The sequence below is a fragment of the Oncorhynchus nerka genome, linkage group LG11 (genome assembly GCF_034236695.1).
Source record: "Oncorhynchus nerka isolate Pitt River linkage group LG11, Oner_Uvic_2.0, whole genome shotgun sequence".
In the NCBI taxonomy this organism is placed as follows: Eukaryota; Metazoa; Chordata; class Actinopteri; order Salmoniformes; family Salmonidae; genus Oncorhynchus; species Oncorhynchus nerka.
This window is the reverse complement of record NC_088406.1, coordinates 25,567,325-25,592,400: the sequence shown is the minus strand read 5'-3', so window position 1 is coordinate 25,592,400 and position 25,076 is coordinate 25,567,325. Positions and strand designations below refer to the sequence as shown.

Here is a 25,076-nt window from a genome sequence, read left to right as displayed (position 1 = left end):
TTCACATGATCACGTAAACAAATATCACGTGTCTTTCTATTTCCAAAAGAGTACTTTCAAGTTTCTATGATCTTTCCTTGTTAGTTTTTCCCAGCCCGTCAACATGGCTTTTCAAGCGCTCATAGTTTTTACTTTAGCATGTCTGTGTGTCCCTTGTTACGGTAACAGAAAATTCATAGAAATAGATACATCTTCTAATGATGTGCAGAAGGGAAAAGGCAAACCTGTCTTTCAGGAGCAATGGATTACGCAAAAACTGGACCACTTCAACGGTGCAGACAGTCGAGTGTGGAATCAAGTAAGTTCTGTCATTTTATTATATTCTTATTCGCACTGCAGTATATGGAGATATCAGTTACCTGTTAGTTGTTCTGTCTACTGTCTAGGCGTAATCAAGTCTGTTAGTTCATGCATAACACAACATACCGTTTATTACATTTCCAGAAATTCCTTGTAACTGAGACGCACTACAGAGCTGGAGGACCGGTGTTTTTGATGATCGGCGGAGAAGGTCCAATCAACGCCGGATGGATGGCCATGAACCCTGGGTCGACCTGGCTTACTTATGCCAAGAAGCTCGGCGCCCTCTGCCTTATGGTAGAGCATCGTTTCTACGGCGACAGTCGTCCCACATTGTAAGTTTTTTAAATATACAGTATCAGTCAAAAGTTTGGACGCCTACTCATTCAAGTGTTTTTCTTTATTTTTACTATTTTCTACATTGTAAAATATAATAGTTAAGACATCAAAACTATGAAATAACACACATGGAATCATGTAGTAACCAAACAAGTGTTAAACAAATCAAAATATATTTTAGATTCTTCAAAGTAGCCACCCTTTGCCTTGATGACAGCTTTGCACACTATTGGCATTCTCTCAACCAGCTTCAGCTGGAATGCTTTTCCAACAGTTCCCACATATGCTTATCTGCTTTTCTTTCACTCTGTGGCCCAACTCATCCCAAACCAATTGGGTTGAGGTCGGGTGATTATGGAGGCCAGGCTGATGCAGCACTCCATCACTCTCCTTCTTGGTCAAATAGCCCTTACACAGCCTGTAGGTGTGTTGGGTCATTGTCCTGTTAAAAAACAAACCTGTTTTTGCTTTGTCATTATGGGGTATTGTGTGTAGATTGATGAGGAAAAAAACTGATGGGATGGCGTATCGCTGCAGAATGCTGTGGTAGCCATGCTGGTTAGGTGTGCCTTGAATTCTAAATAAATCACTCTGTGTCACCAGCAAAGCACCCCACACCATCATACCTCCTCCATGCTTCACGGTGGGAACCACACATGCGGAGATAATCCGTTCACCTACTCTGCGTCTCACAAAGAAACAGCGGTTGGAACCAAAAATCTCACATTTGGACTCATCAGACCGAAGGACAGATTTCCACCAGTCTAATGTCCATTGCTCATGTTTCTTGGCCCAAGCAAGTCTCTTCTTCTTATTGGTGTCCTTTAGTAGTGTTTTTTTTGTTGCAGCAATTTGACCATGAAGGCCTGATTCACACAGTCTCCTCGGAACAGTTGATGTTTAGATGTGTCTGTTACTTGAACTCTGTGAAGCATTTATTTGGGCTGCAATTTCTGAGGCTGTTAACTCTAATGAACGTATCCTCTGTAGCAGAGGTAACTCTGGGTCTTCCTTTCCTGTGGCGGTCCTCATGAGAGCCAGTTTCATCATGAGAGCCAGCTCATGAGAGGCAGCACAAGTGCGACTGCACTAGAAGAAGTTCTTGAAATGTTCCGTATTGACTGACCTTCATGTCTTAAAGTAATGATGGACTGTTGTTTCTCTTTGCTTATTTGAGCTGTTCTTGCCATAATATGGACTTGGTCTTTTATCAAATAGGGCTATCTTCTGTATACCAGCCCTACCTTGTCACAACACAACTGATTGGCTCAAATGCATTAAGAAGGAAAGAAATTCCACAAATGAACTTTTAAGAAGGCACACCTGTTAATTGAAATGCATTCCAGGTGACTACCTCATGAAGCTGGTTGAGAGAATGCCAAGAGTGTGCAAAGCTGTCGTCAAGACAAAGTGTGGCTACTTTGAATTATCTCAAATATAAAATATATTTAGATTTGTTTAACATTTTTTTGGTGACTACATGATCCCTTACGTGTTATTTCATAGTTTTGATGTCTTCAATATTATTCTACAATGTAGAAAATAGTAAAAAATAAAGAAAAACCTTTGAATTAGCAGGAGTGGCCAAACTTTTGACTGGTGCTGTATATGGGATGGTTTTATGTATGTTTAGATATTTCTTGTCATTTTAAATGCGCTTGTATCACTATATTACGGTGGCTGTTCTTCATCAAATAACCTCTAGGGGACAGAGTTCAATTGAAAGGTGAGCACCCCTGTCCAGCAGTGTCCTGTGCTCTCTCAATATGAATCTCATTTAACTGAAGGATATATGTTATTATTTGTATCTGGCTAGTTCAAAGAATCTAGTGGGATTGAATGACGTGTCGTTCATACAGAGTATAGAAATAGTCAACCAGGTGTTGAGTGAGGCTCTCAAACTGGTTTCTTCCTGACTTGATTAGCCCCTTTTCTGTCTTGTCCCTCACAGTGACCTGAGCACAGAGAACCTGCGGTTCCTCAGCAGTCAACAAGCTCTGGCCGACCTGGCTCACTTCCGCACTGTCATCGCTAAACAACGGGGCTTGACCAACAGCAAGTGGGTGGCATTCGGTGGGTCATACCCAGGTGCGCTGGCAGCCTGGTCCCGACTCAAGTACCCCCACCTGATTCAAGCTGCTGTGGCAAGCAGCGCACCTCTCCACGCCACGGTAAACTTCTCAGGTAATAATAACACACAGTAATCCTCCTTTCTCTCAGTGATCTGTCAATTTTCTCTCAGGCTTGTCCAAGTCCCCATCTCTCTTCCTCTACATGACCAGTGTCACTCTGCCTGCAGGAGTTTCAGGGTGTTACAGAATACCTGGAGGAGGGTGTCTCAATCATTTTAACATTTGTCTGAAATAAACTTAAGCAAATCACTCAATAATCAGCAGAGGCATAACAAAAGATTGAGCCTGGATTGGCCTGGACTTCAGAAGACCCCAATGTTCTGAATGTTTCACCTTGCTGAATATAGTCCCCAGCCAGATCCATTTGATGGAATAATGAACTGGAAATAGTCATGCACTGACTATGAGCTGTCACTATCAGTGGAGGCTGCTGAGGGGAGGACGGCTCATAGTAATGGCTAGAATGGAGGCAATGGAAACCATATGTTTGATAGCATTCCATTGACTCTATTCCAGCCATTATTATGATCCGTCCTCCCCTCAGCAGCCTCCACTGGTTACTATGTATATTAGAGTTGAGGATAATGGTCAGTGTTATACCCTGGAGGGCAGATAGAGGAATAGTGGTGGATGGGGAAGAGTGAAGGGTCCTCTCTAGGTTGTTGTCTTTGGCTTTCTCTTCTTTTCTCTCTTCTATTGTCTCACTGGTTTCTTGAGGAAGAGCTCTCCCTCGCCCTCCATTTGGTAAATCCGACCACAATTATATCCTCCTGATTCCTGCTTACAAGCAAAAATTAAAGCAGGAAGCACCAGTGACTTGGTCTATAAAAAAGTGGTCAGGTGAAGCAGATGCTAAACTACAGGACTGTTTTGCTATCACAGACTGGGACATGTTCTGGGATTCTTCCGATCACATTGAGTAGTACACCACATCAGTCACTGGCTTTATCAATAAGTGCATCGAGGACGTCGTCCCAACAGTGACTGTACGTACATACCCCAACCAGAAACCATGGATTACAGGCAACATTCGCACTGAGCTAAAGGGTAGAGCTGCCACTTTCAAGGTGCGGGACTCTAACACGGAAGCTTATTAAAAATCCTGCTATATCAAACAGGCAAAGCATCAATACAGGGCTAAGATTGAATCGTACTACACCGGCTCCGACGCTCGTCTTATGTGGCAGGGCTTGCAAACTATTACAGACTACAAAGGGAAGCACAGCGGCGAGCTGCCCAGTGACACGCGCCTACCAGATGAGCTAAATAATTTATATGCTCTCTTCGAGGCAAGCAACACTGAGACATGCATGAGAGCATCAGCTGTTCCGGACGACTGTGTGATCACACTCTCCGTAGCCGACGTGAGTAAGACCTTTAAACAGGCCAACATTCACAAGGCTGTGGGGCCAGACGGATTACAAAGATCTGTGCTCTGGGCATGTGCAGACCAACTGGCAGGTGTCTACACTAACATTTTCAATATGTCCCTGATTGAGTCTGTAATACCAACATGTTTCAAGCAGACCACCATAGTCCCTGTACCCAATAACACGAAGGCAACCTGCCTAAATGACTACAGACCCGTAGCACTCACGTCCGTAATCATGAAGTGCTTTGAAAGGCTGGTAATGGCTCACATCAACACCATTATCCCAGAAACCCTCTACCCACTCCAATTTGCATACCGCCCAAACAGATCCACAGATGATGCAATCCCTATTGCACTCCACACTGCCCTTTCCAACCTGGACAAAAGGTACACCTACGTGAGAATGCTATTCATTGGCTACAGCTCATCGTTCAACACCATAGTAGCCTCAAAGCTCATCAATAAGCTAAGGATCCTGGGACTAAAACACCTCCCTCTGCAACTGGATCCTGGACTTCCGGACGGGCCGCCCCCAGGTGATGAGGGTAGGTAGCAACACATCTGCCACACTGATCCTCAACACTGGAGCCCCTAAGTGGTGCATGCTCAGTCCCCTCCTGTACTCCTTGTTCACCCACGACTGCATGGCCAGGCACGACTCCAAGACCATCATTAAGTTTGCAGACGACACAACAGTGACAGGCCTGATCACAGACAACGACGGGACAGCCTATAGGGAGGAGGTCAGAGACCTGGCCGTGTGGTGCCAGAATAATTACCTATCCCTCAATGTAACCAAGACTAAGGAGATGATTGTGGACTACAGGAAAAGGAGGACCGAACACTCCCCCATTCTCATCGACAGGGCTGTAGTGGAGAAGGTTGAGAGCTTCAAGTTCTTTGGTGTCCACATCACCAGCAACTAGAATGGTCCAAACACACCAAGACAGTTGTGAATAGGGCACGACAAAGCCTATTCCCCCTCAAGAAACTAAAAAGATTTGGCATGGGTCCTCAGATCCTCAAAAAGTTCTGCAACTGCACCATCAAGAGCATCCTGACTGGTTGCATCACTGCCTGGAAAGGCAATTACTTGGCCTCCGACCACAAAGCACTACAGAGGGTAGTGCATACGGCCCAGTACATCACTGGGGTTAAGCTGCCTGCCATCCAGGACCTCTACACCAGGCGGTGTTAGAGGAAGGCCCTAAAAATTGTCAAAGACCCCAGTCACCCCAGTCATAGACTATTATCTCTACTACCGCATGGCAAGCGGTACCAAGTGCCAAGTCTAGGACAAAAAGGCTTCTCAACAGTTTTACCCCCAAGCCATAAGACTCCTGAATAGGTAATCAAATGGCTACCCGCGCTATCTGCATTGTGTCCCGCCACCCACCACCCGCCAACCCCTCTTTTACGCTTCTGCTACTCTCTGTTTATCATATATGCATAGTCACTTTAACCATATCTACATGTACATACTACCTCAATCAGCCTGACTAACCGGTGCATGTATATTGGCCCGCTACTGTTATTTTTCACGGTCTTTTTTTACTGTTGTTTTTATTTCTTTACTTACCTATTGTTCACCTAATACCTTTTTTACACTGTTGGTTAGAGCTTGTAAGTAAGCATTTCACTGTAAGGTCTACACACCAGTTGTATTCGGTTCACGTGACAAATAAACGTTGATTTGATTTGACAAGGGTGTCACCAAGGCAACAGTGTCTTGGAATATGGACAACTATAACAACACACACTGACCTCTTTTGATGAGACTGGGAACATTTAGAGATCAACCAACATACACAAACACAGAAGGCAAGGCTCACTTTTTCCACTATAAAGATCATCATTTTTAGAAAGTCATAAACATTGAAATAATATGGTTATTATTGTGGTAACCACACATGGAGCTGGCCTGTCCATACTGGGACGCAGACACTTCAACAATATGTTTGAAAACTCCAACTCTTAACACTGTATGATATTCTAAATAAGGTTCAGGTTATTTGAACAGTACTCCTACGCACTGTTTAAGTATGACTTTGGGAGGTACTTAGAGACTGGAGGCAGAAAGGGTTCTATAAATACAATCCACTCATTATATATTATGACATGACTTACTGGCTGTTGGAACAGTCACCATGTCTTTATATTGTCTCAAAATATTATTTGCTCTGTTTAAATAGTGTTGGTTCATAGTGACTTGTGTTTGAACTGTGTGTTGTCTCTCTCTGCATTTTGCCCAGAGTACCTGGAGGTGGTGTGGCGGGCCCTGGCAGCTGAGAACCCAGAGTGCCCCCTGCTGGTAAAGAAGGCTTTTGACACCCTGCAGGAGCGCATCAAAGACCCCAACAACTACGACAACATCACCAAAGATTTCAAGTACTACACCTCTCCTCTTTTCCCGCCTCTCACAATATAGCCCACTGTCACGAACTGGATCAAAGCCCGTAACAAAAAGGGAGACAACGTGGAGATATATTTAAAAACATATTTAATAACTGAAGTAACCTATATACAATAAACAATGGTGTGTAAGTGAGTGGTTGCATGCATAGATGTGCCAAAACAAACAAACTGGCCACAACCAAAATCAAACAGTGTCTCAGGGAGAGAGTCACCTTAATGAATGGGGAAAAGGTGTATTTATCCCCGGGACACACCCGGGCCCAGGTGTGTCCCATTTCGCTGACGACCCTCCCGGCTCCGCCCACCAACATCCTATTAAGGAAAACAAGAGCAAAGAGAAAGAATTCGGCAGACAGAGTAGGAGGGTCGTTACACCACAAGCATATACACTCTCTCAAATAGTTATTCTCATCTACTGGAATAGTAGAAAATAGTTACAGTAAGAAGAATCACTACATAGTAGAGAATGACGAATACCACAGAACAGGTGTGTGGTGTGGCTGAGGACAAACAGGTGTGTTATTATATTGGGGTCAAGTGGCAGGAAATGATCCAGTCACTCCAGCTCCTCTCCTAACTGTCCTAAGTGTGTGTGTTGAGGGTGCTGGTGTGAGATTGGTCTGGTTGCAGCTCATCTCTCTTGGCCTTCCATGTCTGCACTGGCAGCTTGAGATATCGGAACGTCGGGCACGCACTGGAATCTGTTGGAATGCCATAGCATCCGATCCTGTCTCAATGGTAATGTCTACACTTCACACTTTGCGACTTCTACTATCAGAATACGAAGATCACATTGAAAAGACTGGTCTAGACGCACAAAAGTCGCTTTGTGTTCAAATCTGGCTGACCACTTCAGGAGGTGGTCAGGGATGCATTGTGTGCAGATTTCTCAGTCTGGATGCAATCAGGCAACAGGAACCCGCGTCTCCAGAAAGCTTGTGTTTTGGGACCTAGAGGCACCTTTTCTTTATATATGTTTATTTAACCTTTGTTTAACAAGGCAAGTCGTTGGAGGAAAAACATTCCTAGTATATGTACTGGCCTCAAATTCTAACCAGCTAGCTAATAAACTCAGCAAAAAAATAAATGTCCTCTCACTGTCAACTGCGTTTATTTTCAGCAAACTTAACATGTTAAATATTTGTATGAACATAACAACATTCAACAACAGACATAAACTGAACAAGTTCCACAGACATAACAGAAATGGAATAATGTGTCCCTGAACAAAGGGGGGGGTCAAAATCAAAAGTAACAGTCAGTATCTGGTGTGGCCACCAGCTGCATTAAGTACTGCAGTGCATCTCCTACTCAGGTCCCAGACGTGCTCAATGGGATTGAGATCCGGGAGCTTCGCTGGCCATGGAAGAACACTGACATTCCTGTCTTGCAGGAAATCACGCACAGAACGAGCAGTACGGCTGGTGGCATTGTCATGTTGGAGGGTCATGACAGGATGAGCCTGCAGGAAGGGTACCACATGAGGGAGGAGGATGTCTTCCCTGTAACGCACAGCATTGAGACTGAGCTTGTTGTCATTGCAGGCAGTCTGATGAAGCTGTGACACACCGGCCCAGACCGCTCCAGAGTACAGGCCTCGGTGTAACGCTCATTCCTTCGACGATAAACTAGAATCCGATCATCACCCCTGGTGAGACAAAACATCGACTCGTCAGTGAAGAGCACTTTTTGCCAGTCCTGTCTGGTCCAGCGGCGGTGGGTTTGTGCCCATAGGCGACATTGTTGCCGGTGGTGTCTGGTGAGGACCTGCCTTACTACAACAAGCCTACAAGCCCTCAGTCCAGCCTCTCTCAGCCTATTGCGGACAGTCTGAGCACTGATGGAGGGATTGTGCTTTCCTGGTGTAACTCGGGCAGTTGTTGTTGCCATCCTGTATCTGTCCCGCAGGTGTGATGTACTGTACAGGTGTTGTTACACGTGGTCTGCCACTGTGAGAACGATCAGCTGTCCGTCCTGTCTCCCTATAGCGCGGTCTTAGGCGTCGCACAGTACGGACATTGCAATTTATTGCCCTGGCCACATCTGCAGTCCTCATGCCTCCTTGCAGAATGCCTAAGGCACATTCATGCAGATATGCAGGGACCCTGGGCATCTTTCTTTTGGTGTTTTTCAGAGTCAGTAGAAAGGCCTCTTTCGTGTCCTAAGTTTTCATAACTGTGACCTTAATTGCCTACCGTCTGTAAGCACCGTTCCACAGGTGAATGTTCATTAATTGTTTATGGTTCATTGAACAAGCATGGGAAATGGTGTTTAAACCCTTTACAATGAAGATCTGAAGTTATTTGGATTTTTACGAATTATCTTTGAAAGACCGGGTCCTGAAAAAGGGGTTTCTTTTTTTGCTGAGTTTATTATTTTTTTTAAACATTTGGGGGCTATAGTTATGCTCACCCGTATGCAATCCCTTTAGCATTGCTTGCTAGCTATAGAGGCCATCAGCAGTAGCTAAATACTGTAGCTGCTAAATACTGTAGCTAGCCAGCAAGCAATGCTATTTTGCCTATTCTACCGTTTTGTAGAATCCATACAGGCATATAATGCAGGAAAATGGAATTCGGGCACACTGTGGGCATTTAAATGTAGGTGTAGATGCATGACTGGTTCGAAATTCGATCAGAATACTAAAGCTGCAAGAACTGTCAAGTCTAGACATGGCAATAGTCTCTCTGAAAGGCATTGGTGCTCCAGGCGGACAAAGGAATCACTCTCCACCTCTTCATTCAGTTCCTCTTATCTTTCCCTCTCCCTCTTAATCTTTCCCTCTTAACCTTTCCCTCTCCCTGTTAACCTTTCCCTCTCCCTGTTAACCTTTCCCTCTCCCTGTTAACCTTTCCCTCTCCCTCTTAACCTTTCCCTCTCCCTCTTAACCTTTCCCTCTCCCTCTTAACCTTTCCCTCTCCCTGTTAACCTTTCCCTCTTAACCTTTCCCTCTCCCTGTTAACCTCTCCCTCTCCCTCTTAACCTTTCCCTCTCCCTCTTAACCTTTCCCTCTCCCTCTTAACCTTTCCCTCTCCCTGTTAACCTCTCCCTCTCCCTCTTAACCTTTCCCTCTCCCTGTTAACCTCTCCCTCTCCCTGTTAACCTTTCCCTCTCCCTCTTAACCTCTCCCTCTCCCTGGTAACCTCTCCCTCTCCCTGTTAACCTTTCCCTCTCCCTCTTAACCTCTCCCTCTCCCTGGTAACCTTTCCCTCTCCCTGTTAACCTCTCCCTCTCCCTCTTAACCTTTCCCTCTCCCTCTTAACCTTTCCCTCTCCCTGTTAACCTCTCCCTCTTAACCTTTCCCTCTCCCTCTTAACCTTTCCCTCTCCCTGTTAAACTTTCCCTCTCCCTGTTAACCTCTCCCTCTCCCTGGTAACCTCTCCCTCTCCCTGTTAACCTCTCCCTAGCCGGTAACCTCTTAACCTTTCCCTTTCTCTTAACCTTTCCATCTCCCTGTTAACCTCTCCCTAGCCGGTAACCTCTTAACCTTTTCCTCTTAACCTTTCCCTCTCCCTGTTAACCTCCCTCTCCCTGTTCTCCCTGTAACCTCTTAACCTCAACCTTTCCCTCTCCCTGTTAACCTCTCCCTAGCCGGTAACCTCTTAACCTTTCCCTCTCCCTGTTAACCTTTCCCTCTCCCTGTTAACCTCTCCCTAGCCGGTAACCTCTTAACCTTTCCCTCTCTCTCTTAACCTTTCCCTCTCCCTGTTAACCTCTCCCTAGCCGGTAACCTCTTAACCTTTCCCTCTCCCTCTCAACCTTTCCCTCTCCCTGTTAACCTCTCCCTCTCCCTGTTAACCTCTCCCTAGCCGGTAACCTCTTAACCTTTCCCTCTCCCTGTTAACCTCTCCCTGTTAACCTCTCCCTAGCCGGTAACCTCTTAACCTTTCCCTCTTAACCTCCCTCTCTCCCTGTTAACCTCTCCCTAGCCGGTAACCTCTTAACCTTTCCCTCCCTCTCTTAACCTTTCCCTCTCCCTGTTAACCTCTCCCTAGCCGGTAACCTCTTAACCTTTCCCTCTCTCTCTTAACCTTTCCCTCTCCCTGTTAACCTTTCCCTCTCCCTGTTAACCTCTCCCTCTCCCTGTTAACCTTTCCCTCTCCCTGTTAACCTTTCCCTCTCCCTGTTAACCTTTCCCTCTCCCTGTTAACCTTTCCCTCTCCCTGTTAACCTCTAACCTTTCCCTCTCCCTGTTAACCTCTCCCTCTCCCTGTTAACCTCTCCCTCTCCCTGTTAACCTTCCCCTCCCTTAACCTTTCCCTTCCTGTTAACCTCTCCCTCTCCCTGTTAACTTTCCCTCTCCCTGTTAACCTCTCCCTCTCCCTGTTAACCTCTCCCTCTCCCTGTTAACCTCTCCCTAGCCGGTAACCTCTTAACCTTTCCCTCTCCCTCTTAACATTTCCCTCTCCCTGTTAACCTCTCCCTCTCCCTGTTAACCTTTCCCTCTCCCTGTTAACCTCTCCCTCTCCCTGTTAACCTCTCCCTCTCCCTGTTAACCTCTCCCTCTCCCTGTTAACCTTTCCCTCTCCCTGTTAACCTTTCCCTCTCCCTCTTAACCTTTCCCTCTCCCTCTTAACCTTTCCCTCTCCCTGTTAACCTTTCCCTCTCCCTGTTAACCTTTCCCTCTCCCTCTTAACCTTTCCCTCTTAACCTTTCCCTCTCCCTGTTAACCTCTCCCTAGCCGGTAACCTCTTAACCGTCATCGTATCATTTATTGGTGTGTTTGTAGACTTGAAAGTGAAAGGGTTTTAGTTAAGTGTTTGTGTGGCATGTCTGCATGCCTTGGTCACATTGGTCTTTGGCTTTAGGGGCAGTCTCTTATTACTGCATGCTCTCTGTGTGCTTGTTCCAGGTTGTCATAGTGACTGTATGGTCACGGTGGGCTGAGACTGCTTTATTAGTCTGGCAACTGCTACTGATGTCAGACTGACACACACAGACCATGACTTTGTCTGGGCAGCCGCCTGACCACACTGTACAAGTGCGCGCACACAAAAACACATGTACATGTAGTCCATGTCTCCGTCTGTCCTATTTTCTAACCACAAGATACCTCTGAGAGACCGTGTCACAGTTCTGTCCTGAGGTCGCTCTGTCACGTGTCACTTCCAAAGTCAACATGTGACCTCAACTAGTGGGTGGAACTGAGGCTGTTGTGGGCGGTGACTAATGACAACACAAACAACAACCCTCTAGGGCTTTTGGATGATGGTAATTTGCTAGCCCAATGTTAAATAGCAACAAAAAACACATTACCTCCTCTGCTCCTTAAATAGAATGAATAGAACGGTCGTCCCCATTCAAGTCAATGATGGCAGAATGGGTGGACTGGCAGCCATTGGGGGAAGTAAAAGCAGGAAGTGTACTCATCAATATGTGCATGATTTGTTGATTCAATTTAACTGACATTACAAAAATGACATTCCATTGCATGGGCCACATTGGTTAACATAATTTGAATGAACATTCTACATTGCCAAAGAAATTATTACATCACAATACCAGGCAGCCATTACGAGTGTAATGATGAGTTTACCAGTCAAATTGCCAGGGTTAGAGGTTCCAAGCCCGTTCTATTCATTCTATTTCTGGGTATGTTTGTGAATTCAATCTGGAGTGCCAGAAGGCGCTCAGAGTGCGCTCTGGACGTTTGTAAATTCAGAGCGCAGTCAGATTGTCCTTTTGTAAATTCAGAGCGCAGTCAGATTGTCCTTTTGTAAATTCAGAGCACAGTCAGATTGTCCTTTTGTAAATTCAGAGCACAGTCAGATTGTCCTTTTGTAAATTCAGAGCACAGTCAGATTGTCCTTTTGTAAATTCAGAGCACAGTCAGATTGTCCTTTTGTAAATTCAGAGCACAGTCAGATTGTCCTTTTGTAAATTCAGAGCACAGTCAGATTGTCCTTTTGTAAATTCAGAGCACAGTCAGATTGTCCTTTTGTAAATTCAGAGCACAGTCAGATTGTCCTTTTGTAAATTCAGAGAGCTGTCAGATTGTCCGTTTGTAAATTCAGAGAGCTGTCAGATTGTCCGTTTGTAAATTCAGAGCACAGTCAGATTGTCCTTTTGTAAATTCAGAGAGCTGTCAGATTGTCCGTTTGTAAATTCAGAGAGCTGTCAGATTGTCCGTTTGTAAATTCAGAGAGCTGTCAGATTGTCCATTTGTAAATTCAGAGAGCTGTCAGATTGTCCGTTTGTAAATTCAGAGCGTTTCGCTCTCTGAATGTTCAGAGCACTCACTGGACGCTCTGATTGAGAAGTAGGGTTGATCCGAGCGCTCTTACCTCACAACGTCAGTCAAGCACCCAAGCTAACTGGCTAGCTGGCTGGCTACTTCCAGGCACAAATGAGAGAACACCTTTTTACTCGCCCTAGCAGAGCTGGTTAGGCTGTTTTCATGTTATCCAGAGCGTTTGTGACTAACTGTGATGGTGGCAATTGAATTACACTTTTTTTGCTGACGTTTACTGGCACCGGCAATATACAACCGGCGTTGAGCGTTCGCAAATTCATCAGTTATTCTGCGCTCTGCACACTCAGGCGAGAGTGCTCTGAAATCGGAGTAGATAACCAGGGTATATGCACCCTATATGTGCTTCTGCTGCAGAGAGGGGGGTGTTACCTATGCAACCGAAGACTCATTTGCTGCAACCCCTTGCTTGTTTCAGAAAGGAGCAACAAAGTTTAATCACATTGTTAAGAGTCCATGTTACAGCAGAAACGGACTTAACCACACTAATGCCCAGCTGTCCCGTGTTCATTCAGCTGTTCATATTTTTAATAAAAATGTTATGGCGGTTATTTTATTTTCATGCTGGTCTTCATCCATAAACGTCGGTTACACGGTAATTGTGCCAGCCCTACGCCACACTATAACCCCTAGGCAGCCCCCTTCAACCCAATCACTGTCACCATGACGAACGACTTCATTATCCCCTGGTTATGGGTGTGAGGGATCCGTGTAATATCCTGGTTATATTAAGCTGACAGGCTAGGTCGAAAAAATACAGGCTAAAACAACATAATAAATCCATGCGGAACGTTCAAAAATAAACACACTCATTGCACCAGCGCCGTGGCTGATTCTACAGGATCAGCATTGAAAAGTTAACCAGTTTTCGGAAAATCAAGTAATACATTGGCTTTTGAGAATTAGAAAAACGTTTAAATTATTAAAATGACAGTAAAACAGTGTATGCTATGTGTTTTCTGAGCAGTTAGCTGAAATTCAATACGATTGTGTTCATTTTACACTTTGATGGCGAACTTCTGTACTGCTTCCATTCACGCTGTCATTTTCACTCCGGCGCAGAGTCCAATGAATTTATTTTCGAACGCTTCTGTATGGAATTATTACGTTGTTTTAACCTGTTATCTTAAACCTAACTGACGGGTTGGGTCAAGTATTTCCTTCTGTCAGTCTGACAACATGTCAGTTCATACTGCAAAAGCATTTATTGGTTGGAGGACGTCCTCCGGAAGTGGTCATAATTACCATGTATTACATTTACATTTAAGTCATTTAGCAGACGCTCTTATCCAGAGCGACTTACAAATTGGTGCATTCACCTTATGACATCCAGTGGAACAGTAGTGCATCTAAATCTTTTAAGGGGGGGTGAGAAGGATTACTTTATCCTATCCTAGGTATTCCTTAAAGAGGTGGGGTTTCAGGTGTCTCCGGAAGGTGGTGATTGACTCCGCTGTCCTGGCGTCGTGAGGGAGTTTGTTCCACCATTGGGGGGCCAGAGCAGCGAACAGTTTTGACTGGGCTGAGCGGGAACTGTACTTCCTCAGTGGTAGGGAGGCGAGCAGGCCAGAGGTGGATGAACGCAGTGCCCTTGTTTGGGTGTAGGGCCTGATCAGAGCCTGGAGGTACTGAGGTGCCGTTCCCCTCACAGCTCCGTAGGCAAGCACCATGGTCTTGTAGCGGATGCGAGCTTCAACTGGAAGCCAGTGGAGGGAGCGGAGGAGCGGGGTGACGTGAGAGAACTTGGGAAGGTTGAACACCAGACGGGCTGCGGCGTTCTGGATGAGTTGTAGGGGTTTAGTGGCACAGGCAGGGAGCCCAGCCAACAGCGAGTTGCAGTAATCCAGACGGGAGATGACAAGTGCCTGGATTAGGACCTGCGCCGCTTCCTGTGTGAGGCAGGGTCGTACTCTGCGGATGTTGTAGAGCATGAACCTACAGGAACGGGCCACCGCCTTGATGTTAGTTGAGAACGACAGGGTGTTGTCCAGGATCACGCCAAGGTTCTTAGCGCTCTGGGAGGAGGACACAATGGAGTTGTCAACCGTGATGGCGAGATCATGGAACGGGCAGTCCTTCCCCGGGAGGAAGAGCAGCTCCGTCTTGCCGAGGTTCAGCTTGAGGTGGTGATCCGTCATCCACACTGATATGTCTGCCAGACATGCAGAGATGCGATTCGCCACCTGGTCATCAGAAGGGGGAAAGGAGAAGATTAATTGTGTGTCGTCTTCATAGCAATGATAGGAGAGACCATGTGAGGTTATGACAGAGCCAAGTGACTTGGTGTATAGCGAGAATAGGAGAGGGCCTAGAACAGAGCCCTGGGGTGTGTATGTCTATGGAAGGGGGTGAGGCCTACCCGCCTCCTAGGTTTTGTATTAAAGTCAATGTAGCTAGCTGTCCTCCGGCTACACCATGGTGCTAGCCCAGACAGTGCTGTTGAAGTTACTGAAGTTCCCTTCATTGCAAACAGTGTATTTTAATCAATTATTTGGTGACATGGAATATATTTAGCATAGTTTTATCTAAAAAGGATACATTTTTAAATATGATTTTTTTAAAACTATTTTTGTAAATTGATCATGCTGTATATAGACTTTTCTACTGTATTATTGTATGTTTGTTTATTCCATGTGTAACTCTGTGTTGTATGTGTCGAACTGCTTTGCTTTATCTTGGCCAGGTCACAGTTGCAAATGAGAACTTGTTCTCAACTAGCCTACCTGGTTAAATAAAGGTGAAATTAAAAAAATTCACTGAGGAGGATGGTCTTCCACTTCCTCCACTGATGTATATACTGTAAGCGTCAGGAGTACCTTGGGGCTCCTTTCCGCTTGTACAAAAATGACTAGATAGAAAGGAGTGAGCTAATGTGAGTGTCAAATGGACTCTAAAACAGAACAATAGTGACCTAGTGTATAAGATGAGGTTGTTTGCGTGCCAGGCTTACTTATACAGAGGACTAGTTCCATGAATGTGTATACTCTATACTGTCATCAGCAGTGGCCCTCGGCCTCTATAACACAGCTCACTTTCTCTCTCGCTCACTCTCACTCTTTCATTCTCTGTCTCTCAGTTTATGTTCAAAACTGCAGATCCAGTCAGAGAAGGACCGGGCATACATCCTAGATGCCCTGGCAGACAACATTATGAACACAGTCCAATACAACAATGACAATAGAGAATTTGAGGTAAGAGAGGTTTGTGGACAGTATGTCATTTCAGGGTATAAGGAGCCTGGTTGACCTAGGAGAGGAACCATTTTGTGTCAGGATTAGGGTAGTTTGGGGCTCAAAGGGGCAGTGGTGGAAAAAGTACCCAATTGTCATACTTTAGTAAAAGTAAAGATGCAATAATAGATAATGACTCAAGTAAAAGTGATAGTTACCCAGTAAAATACTAATTGAGTAAAAGTCTAAAAGTCTTTACTTTTAAATTTACTGAAGTATTAAAAGTAAATGTAATTGCTAAAATATACTTAAGTATCAAAAGTTAAAGTATAAATCATTTAACATTTCTTATATTAATCAAACCAGACAGCCTTGTTTTCTTGTGTTTTAAATTTATGGATAGCCAGGGGCACGCTCCAACACTAAGATATCGTTTAAAAATGAAGCATGTGCTTAGTGAGTCCACCTGATCAGAGGCAGCAGGAATGACCAGGGATGTTCTCTTGATAAGTGTATGAATTAGACCATTTTCCTGTCCTGCTATTCATTCAAAATTGAACTTTTGGGTGTCAGCGAAAATGTATGGAGTAAAAAGTACACAGTGGTGTAAAGTACTTAAGTAATAAATACTTTAAAGTACTACTTAAGTCGTTTTTTGGGGGTATCTGTACTTTAATTTACTATTTATATTTTTGACTACTTTTACTTCACTACATTCCTAAAGAAAATAATGTACTTTTTACTTTTAAAAAAATAATAAGATTTTATACATTTTCCCTGACACCCAAAAGTACTCGTTACATTTTTCATACTTAGCAGGACAGAAAAATTGTCCAATTCACTCACTTATCGAGAGAAGATCATTGGTCAGTCCCACTGCCTATGATCTGGCAGACTCACAAACGCAAATGTTTCATTTGTAAGTTATGTCTGAGTGTTGGAGTGTTCCTCTGGCGATCCATAAATTGAAAACACAAGAAAATGGTGCTGTCTGGTTTGCTTAATATAAAGGATTTGAAATTATTTACAGTTTTACCTTTGATACTTAAGTATATTTAAAATCAAATACTTTTAGACTCAAGTAGTATTTTACTGGGTGATTTTCACTTTAACTTAAGTTATTTTCTAAGTATGACAATTGAGTACTTTTTCCAGCACTGAAAATACATCGGGGCGGCAGGTAGCCTAGTGGTTAGAGCATTGGACTAGTGTATAGCTTCCATCACTCTCCTCGCCCCTACCTGGGCTCGAACCAGGGACCCTCTGTACACATCAACAACAGCCACTCTCAAAGCATCGTTACCCATCGCGCCACAAAAGACACGGCCCTTGAAGAGCAAGGGGAACAACTACTTCAAGGTCTCAGAGCGAGTGACGTCACCGATTGAAACACTATTAGCGCACACCACCGCTAACTAGCTAGCCATTTTCACATCGGTTACCCTAGTAACCGAAAGGTTGCAAGATCAAATCCCCGAACTGACAAGGTAAAAATCTGTCATTCTGCCCCTGAACATGGCAGTTAACACACTGTTCCTAGGCAGTCATTAAAAATAAGAATTTGTTCTTAACTAACTCGCCTAGTAAAATAAAGGTAAAAAAAAAAATTACAAAATCTTTAGGAATGTAGTAAAGTTACAGTAGTCAAAATATAAATAGTAAAGTACAGATACATTTAAAAAACTATTTAAGGAATACTTTCAAGTAATTTAACTTTCGTACTTTACACCACTGGAAATGGGGTTGAGGAAGAAGGGACAGGTAGCTCAAAGCTGAAGCCCAAGGGAGGAAATAAAACCGCAATTCTTCCAAAGCGAGAGGCCCAGGGTTGTGGCCCAGAAAAGAGGCTCTCCTGGCGGTTCTCTGGGCTTTAATGCACCCCTATCCGAAACCGTGACCCCTCTCATAACCAAGTAGTGTCTGTCTTTACCTCAGGAAGGGAGGCCAGAGGGGGGGGTCTGAGCTTAGAGATCTGACCATTTTCCCAGGGGTCTTTTGTGGTCACCATGGCGATTCTCTCTGTGGCTTGTTGCCGGTGGAGATGTGAGTCCAATTACCAATAATGTGGAAAAAGGGCACAAAAGAGCCTTTGGATTCAGACAGGCTCCAGTTTCCTGGCCTCAGAGCAGAGAGCTGCTTTAAAAGGAGTGGTTTTGTATGAACTCCACAGAACAACACACTAATAAAGTGATTGGTTGGCTCCAGCGCCCAGAGGGATGGATAGGGGCTGGGGGTTCAGGTACCATTGAGGAATTTGTATAGGGAGTAAAGCAGATAGGGGGGGTGTAATCTAACCCGATAATCTAATACCCCTGCATGGTTGAGCAATGTGTGGCTCATAAAATAGGAAGGAAATTATGTAATCTTATGAAACAATGTTTATAAGGTTATTATTTTTCCATGTATTAACTTAATATAGCAGAGATCCAAACATAGACATGTCTTCTTGTGATGGTCACAGGTGGGGTTCATTTTTCAGCTGTGTCGAACCCAGTTGTAGTAAATATGTAACTAACTAAAGATCTCACGTGTACCTTAGCTGCTTAGCATACTTAGTAGAAATGTGTAGCTCTGTATGATACCAGTGAAGTACAGTACCAGTCAAAGGTTTGGACACACCAACTCATTCAAGGGTTTTTCTTTAATTTGTACTATTTTCTACATTGTAGAATAATATTGAAGACATCAAAACTATGAAATAACACATATGGAATCATGTAGTCACCAAAAAAGTGTTAAACCCTTTGCCATGATGACAGCCTTTAATGTCTTCACTATTGTTCTACATTGTAGAAAATAGTAACAAATTTTAAAAACCTGGAATGAGTAGGTGTGTCCAAACTTTTAACTGGTACTGTAGATAGACAGCGGTAGTCAATGAGAATCTACAGACTTCCACCCACAGTTATAGTGAGTAACCATGATGTTGTGTCATTGCAGCCTGTGTTGGACACGAACTGCACCATTAAGACTGTGTGTGGTGTGATGTCCGATGCCTCTCTGGGAGACCCCTACTACCGCTTCGCTGCTTTTGTTCGCCTCAGAACCATTACCCACCTTCTTAAGCCCTGTGTTAAAGACCTCACCTACAACGCTAACCTTCAGGACCTCAGGAACACATCCTATAGCGGACCCCACGGTGGGGGAGGTGAGGGGGTAGAGGGGCAAAGGACTGCACTGCGGGGGAGGTGCAGGAGGAGAGGGGCAAAGGACCCTAAGCCGAGGGATGTGAGGGGCAAAGGATCCCATAGTGGGAGAGGGGTTGGAGTGGTGAAGGGGTAGAGCATCTCTCTGGGGATGTATGTCAATGTCCTAAAAAACAACAACTCTGTACAATGCCAAGGGACAGAAGAAGCCAAACCTGCTTTATCAGCAGTTAACACTGGTTAACTGAGACCGTCACTCAATACTGGTCCAGGGGATCCTTGTCCATAATGCTTTTATTTACATTGCTATTTGCACAATTATTTGCTTTGCTAAATTTGAATGGTGATCACCGTACACAACATTTCAATGGACTATCTCATGCTATATGTTTTGTGAAGAAAATGAAGAGTACAAGTGATGGGCTGGAGCTAGAGCAGGTTTGGCTCCTGTTGCCTCTGCAGCGTGTAAAGTGTGTTTTATACACTTTTAATAGTGTTATTCAGCATTAAAGAAAGATCCCTCCTTGTTATACTGCTTGACGGTGGGGTTGTGTGCGTACATGTGTGTTTGTTTGTCTGCGTGTGCGTGAGTGCATTTGCTAAGACAGGAATTTGACATATATTCCTTTTAGTTTTACAGTGGATAGTGTTGTCTCTCTATATCCTCTGATCTAGAATGTTGGTTAGAGCCCTGTCATAGGTTGTGTTCGGTTAGTAATAATGTTCAACCAGTTTCCATGTTGTGCTCTGGCCTTTGGCTGTGGCTGTGGTTCCCAGGGATAGTTTCCTTGGCTGGGAGGGCTTATTGGTTCAGTGGGGATCACTGGGACAGGAAGTGAGCTTTTAAAGAGCCGCCCGGAGCTTCTGTAAACCACCCACTTTTCCCTTCTCTCTCCCTCTCTTCCTGGTAACTTTGCTCCCTCTTTCTTTCCTTTCTTTGTCTTTGCTCAAAGGCACAAAACAGTGCATTTGAACAGTAAATAGTTTTTCCCTCAAATTATTTTTGACAACTTAACCTGTCATTCAAGTCTTGTGGTATTACTATGTAATTTAAGCAATGAAGTTGAAAGATAACATTTGTTCTAGTGAGACACATATTTGCTCTAGTGAATCAGACAAGATGAAGTCACCAGAGATGTACATACAAATTATTATTATATAACTAAATATACTGTAACTGACAGTGTTGATTGGACCCTACTATATGTACAGTGCCTTCCGAAAATATTCAGACCCCTTGACTTTTTCCACATTTTGTTACGTTACAGCCTATTCTAAAATTTATTAAATAAAAAAATGTCCTCAGAAATGTACACACAATACCCCATAATGACAAAGCGAAAACAGGTTTTTAGACATTTTTTCAATAAAAAACATAAATATCTTATTTGCAAGTATTCATACCCTTTGCTATGAGACTCGAAATTGAGCTCAGGTGCATCCTGTTTCCATTGACCATCCTTGACATGTTTCTACAACTTGATTGGAGTCCATCTGTGGTAAATTCAATTGATTGGACATGATTTGGAAAGGCACACACCTGTCTATATAAGGTCCCACAGTTGACAGTGCATGTCAAAGCAAAAACCAAGCCATGAGGTCGAATGAATTGTCCATAGAGCCCCCGAGACAGGATTGTGTTGAGGCACAGATCTGAGGAAGGGTACCAAAACATTTCTGTAGTATTGAAGGTCCCCAATAACACAGTGGCCTCCATCATTCTTAAATGGAAGAAGTTTGGAACCACCAAGACTCTTCCTAGAGCTGGCCACCCGGCCAAACTGAGCAATCAGGGGACAAGGGCCTTGGTCAGGGAGGTGACCAAGAACCCGATTGTCACTCTAACAGAGCTCTAGAGTTCCTCTGTGGAGGTTGGAGAACCTTCCAGAAGGACAACCATCTCTGCAGCACCAATCAGGTCTTTATGGTAGAGTGGCCAGACGGAAGCCACTCCTCAATAATATACACATGACAGCCCAATTGGAGTTTGCCAAAAGGCACTTAAGACTCTCAGACCATGCGAAACTAGATTCTCTGGTCTAATGGAACCAATATTTAACTATTTGGCCTGAATGCTAAGTGTCACGTTTGGAGGAAACCTGGCACCGTCCCTACCATGAAGCATGGTGGTGGCAGCCTCATACTGTGGGGATGTTTTCCACCGGCAGGGACTGGGAGACTAGTCTGGATCGAGGCAAAGATGAAAGAAGAAAAGTACAGAGAGATCCTTGATGAAAACCTGCTCAGGACCTCAGATGGGGGCGACGGTTCTCCTTCCAACTGGACAACGACCCTAAGCACACAGCCAAGACCACACAGGAGTGGCTTCAGGACAAGTCTCTGAATGTCCCAGCCAGAGCCCGGACTTGAACCCGATCGAACATCTCTGGAGAGACCTGAAAATAGCTGTGCAGTAACGCTCCCCATCCAACCTGACAGAGATTGAGAGGATCAGCAGAGAAGAATGGGAGAAACTCTCCAAATACAGGTGTGTCAAGCTTGTAGCATCATACCCAAGAAGACATGAAGCTGTAATTGCTGCCAAAGGTGCTTCAACAAAGTACTGAGTAAGGATCTGAATACTTGTGTAAATGTAATATTTACATGTTTAATATTTACAAATAAATTAGTAAGTGTCTAAACTGTTTTTTTTGCTTTGTGTGTGTGTGTGTGTGTGTGTGTGTGTGTGTGTGTGTGTGTGAATTGATGAGGAAAAATAACAATTTGATCAATTTGAGAATAAGTCTGTAACCTAACAAAACGTAGGAAAAAGTCAAGGGGTCTGAATACTTTCCATAGGCAGTGTATGTATGTATGTATGTACAGTGGGGCACCAATTGTGCAAGTTCTCCCACTTAAAAGATGAGAGAGGCCTGTAATTTTCATCATAGGTACACTTCAACTATGACAGACAAAACGAGAGAAAAAAATCCAGAAAATCACATTGTAGGATTTTTTATTTATTTATTTGCAAATTATGGTGGAAAATAAGTATTTGGTCAATAACAAAAGTTTATCTCAATACTTTGTTATATACCCTTTGTTGGCAATGACCGAGGTCAAACATTTTCTGTAAGTCTTCACAAGGTTTTTACACACTGTTGCTGGTATTTTGGCCCATTCCTCCATGCAGATCTCCTCTAGAGCAGTGATGTTTTGGGGCTGTTGCTGGGCAACACAGGCTTTCAACTCCCTCAAAAGATTTTCTATGGGGTTGAGATCTGGAGACTGGCTAGGCCACTCCAGGACCTTGAAATGCTTCTTACGAAGCCACTCCTTTGTTGCCCGGGCGGTCTGTTTGGGATCATTGTCATGCTGAAAGACCCAGCCACCTTTCATCTTCATTGCCCTTGCTGATGGAATGAGGTTTTCACTCAAAATCTCACGATACATGGCCCCATTCATTCTTTCCTTTACACGGATCAGTCATCCTGGTCCCTTTGCAGAAAAACAGCCCCACAGCATGATGTTTCCACCCCCATGCTTCACAGTAGGTATGGTGTTCTTTGGATGCAACTCAGCATTCTTTGTCCTCCAAACACAAAGAGTTGAGTTTTTACCAAAAAGTTATATTTTGGTTTCATCTGACCATATGACATTCTCCCAATCTTCTTCTGGATCATCCAAATGCTCTCTAGCAAACTTCAGACGGGCCTGAACATGTACTGGCTTAATAAGTAGGGGGATACTGGCACTGCAGGATTTGAGTCCCTGGCGGCGTAGTGTGTTACTGATGGTAGGCTTTGTTACTTTGGTCCCAGCTCTCTGCAGGTCATTCACTAGGTCCCCCCGTGTGGTTCTGGGATTTTTGCTCACCGTTCTTGTGATCATTTTGACCCCACGGGTTGAGATCTTGCGTGGAGCCCCAGATCGAGGGAGATTATCAGTGGTCTTGTATGTCTTCCATTTCCTAATAATTGCTCCCACAGTTGATTTCTTCAAACCAAGCTGCTTACCTATTGCAGATTCAGTCTTCCCAGCCTGGTGCAGGTCTACAATTTTGTTTCTGGTGTCCTTTGACAGCTCTTTGGTTTTGGCCATAGTGGAGTTTGGAGTGTGACTGTGAGGTTGTGGACAGGTGTCTTTTATACTGATAACAAGTTCAAACAGGTGCCATTAATACAGGTAACGAGTGGAGGACAGAGGAGCCTCTTATTAAAGAAGAAGTTACAGGTCTGTGAGAGCCAGAAATCTTGCTTGTTTGTAGGTGACCAAATACTTATTTTTCCACCATAATTTGCAAATAAATTCATTAAAAATCCTACAATGTGATTTTCTGGATTTTTTTTCTAATTTTGTCTGTCATAGTTGAAGTGCACCTATGATGAAAATGACAGGCCTCTCTCATATTTTTAAGTGGGAGAACTTGCACAATTGGTGGCTGACTAAATACTTTTTGCCCCACTGTATGTATCTCTGTGTATCCAGGGAGACAGTGGACATACCAGACCTGCACTGAGTTTGGTTACTTCCAGACCACTGATTCTCCTAACCAGCCCTTCGGTGGCTTTGGCCTCCAGTGAGTACTTATTTAATGCTGACAAGTATTCTCCTCCAGGTGTGTGTGTACTATTGAAGGAATGTCTCTCTGTGGAATAACTGGATCAATGGGTGCCTCTCCTTTCTCTTTCCATCCCTTCCCTCTCTGGCAGGTACCATGTGGAACAGTGTCAGGACATTTTCAACATCAGCGCCAAGACACTCTACGCTGGAATAGACCAGACCAATGAGAACTACGGCAGCTACAACATCCGTGCCACCAGAATTGTTTTCCCCAACGGTTCCATCGACCCCTGGCATGCCTTGGGCATCACCTCTAGCATCTCAGATGACCTCCCTGCCATCTTCATAAAGGGTGAGGGCTCAACGTTGGTCCGTTCTATCCTTCAACTGATGTCTATGGTGTCTTGTGACTACATTCAGGTCCTTTCAATATCTGACAAATGCTTTGTACAGGACGATATCAAGAGAGCAGCTGTGTCATGTCACTGTATAACAGCAATCTCTCTCTCATATATATATATATATATATATATATAAAATCACTCACTCTGATCCAGGAACAGCCCACTGTGCCAACATGTACCCTGCCAGAGCTGAGGATCTCCCCCAGCTGACCCTGGCTCGGGAACACGTCTTCCAGCTCCTACAGAAGTGGCTGAAGGAGAAGTGAGAGACAGCCACAGTGGCCAATCAGGCTGAAGGATAAGGATTTATGTTTGTTTGGAGAAAGGAAATGACCACAGTTGTACAATAGTGACTATGCTATAAGGATGTACGGACTATTGATTATATCAATGTAATGTTGTTTCCTTGTACATGACAAATACAACTTTTAAGAGATGAATCCGATTTGATTTACGCTATCCTCTTCCAGTAAATTCTTTCAAAATAAAGTGTATTTCCCAATATTACTGAAGTTTTTTTCCAGACAGTCGGTGCACTTCACAATGTCTGACTGTCTACTCTTGTGAAATATCGGCAGGAACATGCATAAATGATGCTCTCACTATTTGCACTATGACAGTAGGAGAACCATGATTATGTCCTACAAAAATGCCAGAAGATGACATGTCAAACACAAACAACATTCTGGAAATACATTCACTCCACAGCAGAGGGGCTGTGTTACAGTATATCTTTCAGTTCATATTTGCCCTGGTCAAGAATATATGGGGAGAGTTTGTCCTTTAAGAGCTTGAGATTCAGTAATACTGCAAAATCCCTCTCCAGGACATGATCCTAACACAGCTGTATTCTCTCTCTCTCCAATCTTTCTCTCTCTCGCCAGTGTTTCTTTTCACAATCCCCTTTCTATATCCCAGCAGGGACACTACTCCCTCAGTCCCCTGGATTCAACCCACAGCAACACAGGGTGTGAACTCTGAAACATCTGGGGCCTCATAAACCGCATATGTACAAAATGTGCGTGGACAAGTTTTATTTTTAGAA

At 44.1% G+C, this 25,076-nt stretch overlaps 1 protein-coding gene across 1 annotated transcript; it reads left to right on the top strand.

Moving 5' to 3' along the window:
• The first annotated feature begins 7 nt into the window (after positions 1–7).
• On the top strand, positions 8–24,535 carry prss59 (serine protease 59, putative). The gene is made up of 9 exons (XM_029672186.2): positions 8–298; positions 445–635; positions 2,591–2,823; positions 6,396–6,531; positions 15,885–15,999; positions 18,919–19,126; positions 23,553–23,643; positions 23,777–23,979; positions 24,185–24,535. The coding sequence occupies exons 1-9, from the start codon at positions 104–106 to the stop codon at positions 24,295–24,297; spliced, it is 1,485 nt and encodes a 494-aa protein (XP_029528046.2). The 5' UTR covers positions 8–103; the 3' UTR covers positions 24,298–24,535.
• Positions 24,536–25,076: the final 541 nt, after the last annotated feature.